An 11,907-nucleotide genomic window follows, 5' to 3' on the forward strand; every position below is an offset into this window, starting at 1 on the left:
TGCAAAAGTCATAATAGTAGTACAGTATTTCATGTTAGATTTTGAAATGGCACTCTTTCAATTGTCAGTTTTTTGTTAAGTATATGGAAAACTACAAAGTGGTATGACATTCAATATGTTAACGTAATGTTATTCGGCAGGTTTCATTCAACTTTATGAAGCAAAATGAGTTAATTCTATAGGGTGATGCAAAACATTTTGCCTTAGCTGTATGTATTTTTAATGTGTTTGCAAATGGCAATTACCCAAAAGGGGTACCCAGGGACGCAGGTATATAAACAGAAAAGGAGACGTGCACATCACGGATGGCATAAAGAAAAGAAGGATTACTAGTTGTGTTCAGTGATAGATGCAGAGTACTGGTCTCGAAAGACTGCAGTCACACTGACCCTAATGTGATTTTACACTCTTTGTATAAAGCATGACGCTAATGTCTACAAGCCTTTTTTTCATTAGCTGTTAAGTGAAATAAAATGGGAGTTTTGTGCTGATTTAAACGTACGCATACAATAAATGATTACAGAATAGTTAAAAAAAAAAAAATACAAGAGAGGATAAAATAATATGCAAAATAAAATGAAAAGCAAAAAACTTAAATAAATCATTAGACATTTTTATAGGGTACTCTGATAGGATTTTCCATCTTATTCAAATTATGCATTATTAAGGTAAAATACATTTCCAGGTAATGTATGCTTTTGCTAGCTCTTCTCCATCAGCTGTTCAACATCAATTAATGAGCTCTGGTTATTTATATAACATTCAAAGGCAAAAGGAGTGTCTTCTACTTTGCTTTCAAGAAATGAGTTGCACTGCTAGTCTGTGCCAGTATACAGCTATGGCCAAAAGTTTTGCATCACTTAGAATTTTAGGATGGAGACAACATCATGTAATCAAGAAACTAGACAATTATATTGCAAAAGTCTACTGGAAGCAGCAGAGTGCAGTAGTGGTTAGGAGTGTTGTGGGTTCAATCCCAGGTAGGAGACACTGCTACTTTACCCTTGAGCAAGGTACTTTACCTAGAGTGCTCCAGTAAAAACCCAACTGTATAAACTAATTGTATGTAAAAATAATGTGATATCTTGTAACAATTGTAAGTCGCCCTGGATATGGGTGTCTGCTGAGAAATAAATAGTAATACAGTATTTAGTGTCGAAATGTCATATTTTTTTTTTATTGGTTACCGCTTTTTGTTAAGTATATGGAAAACTACAATTTGTTAATTATATAGAATGATGCAAAACGTTTGGTCATAGCTGTACATGTGGGAAACTGGCAAGCTTTACCGGTTCAGAACTGGTGGGTGCAAATCAATTAGGATTCACTCACACTCGCACTGCGTCCTTTTGAACACCAGGCAGGAGTCCAGCAACTTTTCAGCTTTAGTAACTCAAGCCTCTGTCTTACAGCTGCAGTGCGGAATTGGGTTTATGCTCCTTTTGAATTCATCACAGCTGTTGATCGCATAGGCTTGCTGTACTGAAACACCATGCTCGGCCTGATCTGTATCAGCAAAATCATACAGAATGTCAGCATCACTCTCCCTGATTCAGTCAGGATATACTGTACTGTACCTCAGTTGGTCCCCTTTTAGGCTTTTCTTCTAACTTTGAAATATACTGTACATTGCTTTCATGTGCACATATAGGCAGTACTTCATTTGTATGCATATTTTCATTCAGATGACTTTCAGTTAAATTCACATCCACTGCAATGCTATGTGGCATTTTGATTTGATTTAGGCGAAAGTCCACCAGCTCAGGGGGAATAAAACACTACTCAGAATTGGAGCAGCAGAACTCAAAATTATCATAAAATCACCATTAAAACGTATTACAAGCTATGTTCAGAGACAATCCGTATGTAACGATGCTTACTTATGTTGCAAAACCTTCTAAAAGTTTCAATATTTCATTTCATTCTTTCTGCTGATGGGTGTGAACACAGCACCCAACCCTTTGCACAGTCAAGTCAATACAACTCAACGCTGTGCAGTTACATAATTGTAATAATACTAATAAAGATAACACTCAAGCACGCACGATGTATGTGTGTTTTTAAACAGTAACAAGGAAGTCAAGGGTATTACTCATGTCATTGCTAATCGGGAAAACCCCCGTGAATGACACATGCTCGTACAAATCAGAGCTGCTTCTGACAGGCTCATGGAACATTGTAGTAATGTGTCCTACTAAAAATCCAGCATGGTTATTTCAAGTACAAGGATTGGGATCCACTTAGGTGGGGGTGTGGGTTTGCAAGTATTGTGAACATGCGCGCTAATGGATTACTCGAATATTCGGACTCACCCCTGCAGTATCCCACAAATAACACAGCCCTTAAACGTGGAACCATTATTGACTAGTACTGCTGTACTAATACATACCTAATGTCATATATATTTAAGATATAACCCATGTAGATTAGACATGGGGAATTCAGGGTCATGTATCTATATTTGGATCACCTTCAAATTGCTATTACTTGTTAAATTAAAAAAAAAAAAAAAAATTAAAAACGCATGAAACCTCTTTATTAGGCCAGTCATGGGAGCAACAAAAACGTTGCCTCAATGGGGAAGTGGTCTTACTACTAAAAGTACCAGAAATTTCTTTAAAAAAAAAAATTAATACCATAGGATTTTTACTATTTTAAAAGTTATTAGTTTATCAATGTATTCATATTGGTTAACAATTGTATTCTTAATATTGTTTATTTTAGCTTATCAGGCACAAATTGTTATAATTTATTGTTTGTAAATATTGGGAATTAATATAATTAAAACATAAAACGATATTATTATAATTTTTTTATTATAAATGTATACTAGATAATGCATTTCATTTTTGTAGCCAGTGATTTTTGTCAATTATGTTAATGTATTTGAATGACCTGTATTACAAATTTAAAAGGTGAATATTGTATACGAATTAACTACTGTTTATTAAATAAAGCGACAATAGAGTATAGAACAGAGAAGTTTGTGAAAATGACATCCCGAGTTCGCCATGCAGGTTCAAACTACTCGGTCCTGAGAGTAGTTTGATCTTAACACAATAGTTGAGCCAGCCACGATAGCGTCTGTTTCAATACATTATTGAGTTTACGCCTTGCTACGTCATCAACGTGGTGTGGGGCGAGTGGGAAAGCGCAGACACGCCCGCTTATCCGCCATTTCTAAGCATTTTCAAAGAGAGAACTGATATCAACAGGGGGAAGGAAAAAAAAAAAAACATTAAGAACCTATCAAGAATTATCCAGCTTTTAAAATTATAACCCAAGACCTGGCGGCGTAAAGCCGTGTTAATGCGACGAGGAGCGTGAAGCAGAGGATCGCTGCAGAATTGATTTCAAAGCGAAGACGTGTTGGAATCGAAGGCCGCCATTTTCACAGCAAAGTCTACTGGACAAAAAAAAGACTTTAATAAATCGCTTTCACGAATTCAGGGGCTTTAAATATTCCACACTACAAACATAAGTATACGGATCTTTTTATATGTAGATTGCGGACATGCCTGATATTTAACACAATGAGGGGCGATTTATTTTAGTAAAACGACAATCCGTTAGGTGTGTTGAGTGCTAAGAACTGATTTAAAAAAAACACGAAAAAGTTAAACTAATTGCAATATTCATTATATGTATTCGGTTTCTTAATTATTTTTTTAAATGACTGTTTATTGAAAGTGGAAAACAGCATTAGGATGCTTTAAATAGGTCTAGTGGTGCATAGACGTTTCTCGAGAAACGTTTAGCTAAAGAAATCTATTTTAATTTCCTTGTAGTAATCTGTTACGTTTGCACCCCGTTTGATTTTAAATTGTAAAGATTTTGACGTGAAATTCACCCTGGATCCTTTTAAAGCATATGTGCTTCTTTTAAAGTAGCGGTTTAGATTGATCTATTGTGTGTGTCTTCCAAAAAAAAATCAATAATCATGTCATCAGCACGGTTCGATTCCACGGATCGGTCTAGTTGGTATTTCGGACCCGTTTCCCGACAAGAAGCCCAGAACCGGTTACAGGGACAGAGACACGGCATGTTCTTGGTCCGTGATTCATCTACATGCCCCGGTGACTATGTGCTGTCGGTGTCGGAAAACTCAAAAGTGTCTCACTATATCATCAACTCGTTACCAAACAAAAGGTTTAAAATAGGAGATCAGGAGTTTGAACATCTACCAGCGCTTTTGGAATTCTACAAAATACATTATTTGGACACAACAACACTTATAGAGCCAGCATCGAGGTAAGCATTCAGTAACGCTATTGTTAACGTTTGTTCTTTGAGCTGTAGAGGTAGATTCTGACTGCCTTACCTGTAAGGCATCTGTTGTAGATGAAGTTGGTTGTGGGGGTGTGTGTGGTTCTAAAACCTCCATGTCGCTAACGCTGTACTCGGTGGTGCTTCTTCCTCTAAATGCTTCGTTTTTTTAAATGAAAACTTCCGTTTATTTGTTTGGCTGGCCTAATTTAGCACTGGGCGACCGGAACACAGTTGGTTATTACAAATGGTATATTTGTCAGCCCTGTTTAATATATAAAAAAAAATATTAAACAAGAAGTTAAAGCAAATACTCTTGTAAATATATTGTAGTATTTTACGTACATCTACATATTAACTGTTGGGCCAAGATCAATCCGTCAAATGCAGTGTTGCATCTCTTTCAGGGAAACGGTTTGAAAGTTGTTTAATATTCTAAACGAGGTCCTCTTAACTCGAGTGGTACTGGATCAGGAAGCTACAATCGGGCTATATAAAATCTGTTATTGTATACATTACTCGGATAATAAATACTATGGAGTAACAGGTGGATTCTGAAATTAAACAAATTGTGTATTACTGAAGTGTGCACCCAAGAAATACATGATTACAAAGACAACTGCGGAAAATAAATTCCTTTGCAAACTTGAGAACTAGTGTCTTACAGGGACAAACTATCATTATTTCAAGAAGTATATTCTTCGCTTTCTTTTGGGAATTGGTCTGACTTTGTCTTGCAGTTGTTCTTTTTTAGAGAATTGACAGACCTGTCTTTTGTAAGGTGTTGCTCATCAGATTTGAGGAAATGTAAAGATTCTAGTTCCTTGTGCCACACAGTTATCGCATTATTTTTTTTATACTAGGAGAACAATTAATTGTGAAGACAGTACAATGGCCAATGGCCTGATTTAATTATTTAAGCGGAAGTTGTTCTGCATGGTTTTATTATAACTGTTGTGTTCTACCTTACAAACTTAATAGGCACCCAAATCCAGCCATAGGATCCAGTCCTGCACCTGTTCTGGGACCAGCAGAAGAAAACCTGGAGTATGTTCGGACACTGTATGATTTCACTGGGAACGATGCGGAAGATCTTCCCTTTAAGAAAGGCGAGATCCTGATCATCTTAGACAAGCCTGAGGATCAGTGGTGGAGCGCCCGCACCAAGGAGGGCAGAGTCGGCATGATCCCTGTGCCGTACGTGGAAAAGCTTGTTCGACCGTCGCCGCACCAGTTCCACGGCAACAGAAATTCAAACAGTTACGGCATCCCTGAACCTGCACACGCGTACGCCCAGCCACAGACACCCTCCCCTCTCCCCCCTACCACCCCAGGGGCCGTCATCAACCCCCTGCCCTCCACACAGAACGGACCTGTCCTGGCCAAAGCTATCCAGAAACGAGTGCCGTGTGCTTACGACAAGACAGCCCTGGCACTAGAGGTAAGAGATTTGTTACACACGTTGAATGCCACACACATCCTACTGTAAAGCAATAGACACCCCCCTCTCCACCATCCCCCAAAATTCAACATTATTTAGGGATGTCTGTTCTCCCTGTGCAGGGAGTCTTATAAAGTGTGTGTGTTTTTTTTATATATCTTGCAAGTTGAAGAAAAAAAAGTACAAATGAGCAGTATGTATTTTGCTTTGCTGTTTTTGCTGGCTCATTGGTTTTCATTTCCTTGGAGGGAAGTGCAAATTGGGTTACATTTTAATGAAAATGAAATGGCACTTTAGAAATAGAATAATTAGTTTCAAAATGTCTATGACGCAGGTGCTTCATAGTATTTAGGACATAAACACAAGGATTCCGCCTGGGAGAAAAATGAGCTTCATCTAGAAGAAAAAATAGCTTTTTATTTTAGGACATATAATAAATTCAGGACCCTTTATTCCCTGTCTTCATGAGTAATACCCCCATTTAATTCTACCAGTTATTAATTAGTTCTATTTCCTGTTTTGAACCAGATTATTGCTGGTCCTGACAAAATAGAAAGAAAGACACTTTCCTGGTAAAATGATTCAAAATATGACATTTTAGTCAGGATTATAAATATTAAAGCCTAACCATTAGCTGCTAAACTTAGTGCCGAGCATGGGAAATTATTTGAAAATGCTGTGTGAGGCAGTGCTGAGCTAAATTAATTCTTGCTGCAGTCCACATCAAAGACATACATGTTCACCAAAGTCAAAACCCACAAATGCTAAGCACTGCCCACTCTGCAGTAGTCCACAGGCCGCTGATGTTAGTGTCTGAATCTGGCAGATTAGAGGTTGCTTTTTGAATTCTAAATAGATACGAAAACGTTCCAAAAACAGAATCACAGCTCTGCACAAGAAGCAAGTGTTCCTAAACTGCTATTTTGTGGTGTGTGGGTGTGTGTATAGTTAGATTCCATATAACGTCATAAATGTTTCAACTTTAAGAATAAAAATATTAAACATTTTAATACTTTGTTTTCTGCATTGATGCCACACATGTAAAAGATGTGTGCAAATGGAAAGGCTATTAAAACGCTTATTTTTTCAGTTCAATTCTAAACTTTTAGCACTTGTATAACTTTTACTGCACCTCCACTACCCTCGTTCATAGGTAAGGTAGATTGTGAACTAGAAAGTAGGCTATTATGCTTATTCCTCAATAAAGGGGAATGTTTAGACAAGCCCTTCAAAAGGTGTATTTAGATTATGTTGTAGTGCTCCACGATTAGATTATTTGCAAAACTGACATAAAGTGGAAATTGGCTAGTGCTTCTGTTCTGCTCTGACCTGCATACGTTTTAACAGCGGGTGCAGTAGTAGCTGTAAGACTCGTTTGATATTTGGCACCCAGGATTTGTCTTTGTCTGCACATCAGCGGCAAGTGATACCTGGGCAACTTCTCTCGATAGGTTTCCACGTGTGCTAAGACTTCATATTACTACAAAGTGTGGCAGGTAGATCATTGAGTAGCTGTGGAATGCATCTCTGACTAGTGTTGCTCGGGGCAATGAATTCTTGCTTGAACTGGAAGCTGCAAACACTCTTCATGATCTTGGTGACATGTTTCCAGGCTGTTTCATCGGGGTGTGCTCCTACTGGAGGCTATGTCTGGATTACACGGGTTGTTTGGGCTTTACACGAAGGGGTCAGAAGAACCATCAAATGCATTTATATCCTAGTCATAATCTATTTTTGATTTATATCCTAGTCATAATCTATAACTGTTTTTTACATATATATATATATGATATAATCACTACTAAATTATGATTCTATTTCTTTATCCTAATATGCAATTTATCAAATGTATCAATTCATATTAAATTATGCCATAAAAAATCAGTTTGAAAACACCAGCATCGGTGAAATTGCTGTTGCTACTCTTTCTTGGTTGACTTTGGAATGCTGCCATAGATTGGTAACTTCAGAAAACAATACCCTAAAGGAAACTGTTTAAATGTAATGTTTTATGTTGCTGCAATATCTTTTTTAAATCTCTGAAGGTTTGGGACAGTTGCTAAGCTAGATAACTATATCAAGGGTCTTCAGTTTCAGAGATGCTGTGGTCTGGAGTCCTTTTTAAACATCAAGCTGTAAATATTTGTTGCCAGATTTGACTTGATACTTGGCCTTTTACTAACGTGAAGCCCATTCTTCTCTATTTAACTTATTTGTATAGCTTACCCTTTCAAATTCTACATTCATAAAACCTAAAGCTGTGCTTCAACTTGTATAACTTTTTTTTTTCTTTATCCCCAAACAGGTCGGAGACATTGTAAAGGTGACAAGGATGAACATTAGTGGCCAGTGGGAGGGTGAGGTGAATGGCCGAAGAGGTCTGTTCCCCTTCACTCACGTTAAAATAATTGATCCCCAGAACCCAGAAGAAAGCGAATGAGTGTGTTTTTTTTTTTTTTTCTCTTCCCACTGTCACTGCTGCCACCATTCGCCTGTCCTGTTATCAACATCATGTTTGGTGCATTGCTTCTGTGAGCTTCTCGGTCAAACGAGAAGTCTTCAACATTTAGTCTGCTGCCATAGATGGGATACTTCTGACTATTCGGAACGCTGCCTATAAACTGCCATTAACCCCTTTCCCGTCTGAATTCAATAATTAAAATCAGGTTTAACAAATAGTTTGAATGTTTTATGAGTTTAATATTGTTGTCGTTGTTGGCTACACAACTCCTGAGCCATGGTGTTTGATGTATGTCTTCACTTTAAGTGACTACAGTTGTAGCTGCTGACTGAAGTCAAATGTGTTTTTTCAACTTTGTGACAATGACCGGAAGGGGTTCATTTAAACGTTTTAAGGAAGAGAAAGAAATGTAATCACAGGTGAAAAATGGTCTGACAGTGAAATGAACTACTGTGCTATAAAGGTCTATCATTCAGTTTTGTACCTTAAACGTAAGGATAAGGCAGCTGCCTTTCTTGTAGAATAATGTAAAGTCAGCGTTGCTATCTATAAAATGGTGTCTTTGGCACAGGCTGGATAAGGTAAGCCTTACCTATTTGAAGCAAGGCCGTCATTCTTCAGCAGCAAAGACGACAACGATTATCAAGATCACCCGAGAGATGCTGTTATTTATAACAACAACAAAAAATGCTTGCCTCCAAAGTTTTCATGGATGAAGCTTGCGTTAATCTCAAAGAAGAGAGAAAGAGACTGAAAAGCTGCATTTTACACTTGGGCTTGCGTGTAAATTAGTGTCTAAAAGGTGTAAAAATGTTAGCCTTTTGTGCCATAAACTTCATGCTCAAATTGTAGCAACAGCCGAAAAGATATTTTGGATGCAATCGGACGGTTATGAAACACAATCATGGAGGATGTACTTTACAAGCACTGCATTTGTGAGGCTAAGCTTTGAAAGGGAAACACTCTGCAGGCTCCTACAGTATTTGTTTTTCTCAATATTCTTATCTGTAGTGTGTGAGGGTAAAGACTGTCCCTTTGAAGAAACTTTCTTAACCTCTTTTTACCTAAGCTCTTTAATTTCATACATGGTCAGTAGTTTAGGGCTTTGTATCCAGAGTGAGTTAGTAATTACTCCTTTAACAATGTTACATGATTAAGAGTTTATTGGTATACCTAGAAAATAACCCAGTGCTTTGAGTGGCTCAATTCTCCTGCACCAAATAGCATTTACCACAAACCAGTTTACACAACCCTGTTGTATTTTTCAGAAACTGTTTATTGGAAAAGCACAGCTGCTCATTTTTGTCATTTGAATAATCACCTTTTTCAACCCCCCTTTCCCAAAAAAGGTTTGTTGGAGTGTTTCCCCTTTAATGCTTTGTGCTGCTGGATCTTCTCTTGCTTGCTTTGTTATAGGCTGCTAGAATACTGCAATAGAGGCTGTCTGCAAAGAAACCACATTGTTCATGCTGCTGTCTAGTGGATTATCCCCAGCCGCATTTAAAAAAAAAAAAAATAATTTTAGAAGAGGAAAACCAATGTTAAATTAGGTTAGTAAGGTTAGTTTGTAATGAAATCTGCGATCATCGTGCATTTTACTTGTAGTGAAATAAATGCACAACACAAACTTGAGTAAGAATTAAAAGGGACAATGCCTGTCTGTGGCCTCTCTGCATGATATCCTAACCTTATTTTAATTGTATTGTTTTGTGTTAAGGGAAGGACAAACGCTGCTTTGTGTCGCTCTGGAATGCCCATGTTTCATCCTGTGTAATTCTAATACAACCTCCGTTCAAACCCTGTGATTGAACAATAACTACTAGTATTTAAAAATTGCATCTAAACTGTAAACGTCATGATCCGATTATTTTAGAAAGCGTTTGCTTTCAAAAATGACATGGGGTGGGGTGGTTATGTCTAAGTTGTATTCTTTTTGTTTGCCCGATTAACAGTATTACAGTACCTATAATCATAATTTAGGGTGCATACAGAATATCCATTTTTAACAAATTAGTGCCTTTTATTTTCTTACCATTTACAGTTGTAACAGTACGTCACATGGTTAACACCAATGTTATGTAAATAAAATTGACATCAAGATCCGTCATTTGTTCCTGCTATTGTAGCTTCCTTTTTGCAACACAATCACAAGTTTTCAATTAGTAAAATTGAAGGTTTATTGAGTTCCTGAGAATTGGTGTATGTGCAGTGGTAAAGTATTTGACTAGAAACTGTGCAAGTAAACTCTTACACTGCAGACCTTTATACAGGTCGAGGAAAGATTCAGATTCAGATTCAAGATTCCCAGAGAAGGGGATCAGTCCAAGTATAAGCTACTGGTATTTCTGTAAAGTCACAGTGTTGAAAGGGATTGATACCTTGTTACATTAAACTTCTCTGCCCTCCATTTGAACCACTTTGAAAACTTTTCTAAGCCCAGATAACCATGTACTTGCACCGATGGCTACAATTACAGTATCATATATTTAGGGCTTGAAGTTTTCAGGTTTTATTTTTGATCACATGATGTCCCTTGAAACTTATTTTGAGCCGATTCTGTAATTAAACTCAAAAAAAGCTGTTCATTAACTTCATATCTTGACTGAGCTGGATTCTGTTTCACTTCATTTTTTATTTCAGACAGATGTGACAAATGATAATTGCTCTTTGCTGATTCTAATTGCATGTCATTCTTGCAGTCGCCTAGTTTATCGTTGTGCTATTTTCACTCATTTAACAGAGCTGTCCTGACAGATTTTATTTTCTGCATAAAATACCCAGTACGGAGTGTACACTGACAGCAAGTCCATCATTTAAAATCTCCTTGATTTGTAGCAAAAAAAAAAAACAATCTTAAACCCAGTCTTTAATTAGAAGTTTTCTCTTAGGATGCGGAGACAGCTTAACAAATATGAATTTAAAGGGAGGTAGAGATTTGGAAAATAAAAAGCCTAAAAGTTCAAGCCCTACATCTATTAAAACTTACCTGGATATTGCTTTCATCTGAAAAGTAATACTGCCTTCAAAGATGGTAGTGATAAGCAGAAACGGCTATTGCGGTCCATCAAAACCCTCTGAAGTTTCACTTACATTTGGTTTCAGATAAGCATCTCTCTGGTGAATGTTTTGCTGGAAGTGTGTTAAAGTCACAAAAGAAAGTTTGAAGGGTTCTATTTTATATGTATTCCAATTTAGTACTATTTTTGTTTTCATTTCACCTTCATTATAATGCTGCCCTTGATGGGCAAGCAATTAGTGGCTTTTAATGAGATCCTATAATGGGATCCAGCCCGATTTAAAAGTAAGTGAACATTTTTGGGAGCCAAGGTTAAGTGCTTATAGTACTACATGGAGATTGTAATGAGACTTGGTGAAGGGCCCTTTCACAGAGTGCTAATTTCAAAACAGTCCAATTCAGTTTAAAATGAAACCTATATATATATATATATATATATATTTTGCATTTATATAAATACAATTTTTACATTTTTAAATCTAAAAATGAAAACCCTGAAAACTTAAAACAAATCTTTGAGTGGATTGTAGTACAGTACAGACCCATTTTTGCATGTTTCACATATACCAGTAAGCAAACAGTCACCCAACTGAACTGAACAGTAAGCTACTTGGGGACAGTATTTCAAAAGTGGGTGCAATGGCGCATGTAATCACGCATCTTGTTAACAAGTCACTTCCTTGTGGATTGTCTGGTTTATTTTTTATTTATTTTGTTGTCAAT

The 11,907-nt window shown here is 37.0% G+C and overlaps 1 protein-coding gene across 1 annotated transcript; it reads left to right on the forward strand.

Moving 5' to 3' along the window:
• The first annotated feature begins 3,086 nt into the window (after window positions 1–3,086).
• LOC117427125 (crk-like protein) lies at window positions 3,087–10,275 on the forward strand. The gene is made up of 3 exons (XM_034045519.3): window positions 3,087–4,251; window positions 5,248–5,707; window positions 8,013–10,275. The coding sequence occupies exons 1-3, from the start codon at window positions 3,941–3,943 to the stop codon at window positions 8,145–8,147; spliced, it is 906 nt and encodes a 301-aa protein (XP_033901410.1). The 5' UTR covers window positions 3,087–3,940; the 3' UTR covers window positions 8,148–10,275.
• Window positions 10,276–11,907: the final 1,632 nt, after the last annotated feature.

This window comes from Acipenser ruthenus, chromosome 11 (assembly GCF_902713425.1).
Source record: "Acipenser ruthenus chromosome 11, fAciRut3.2 maternal haplotype, whole genome shotgun sequence".
Classification (NCBI taxonomy): Eukaryota; Metazoa; Chordata; class Actinopteri; order Acipenseriformes; family Acipenseridae; genus Acipenser; species Acipenser ruthenus.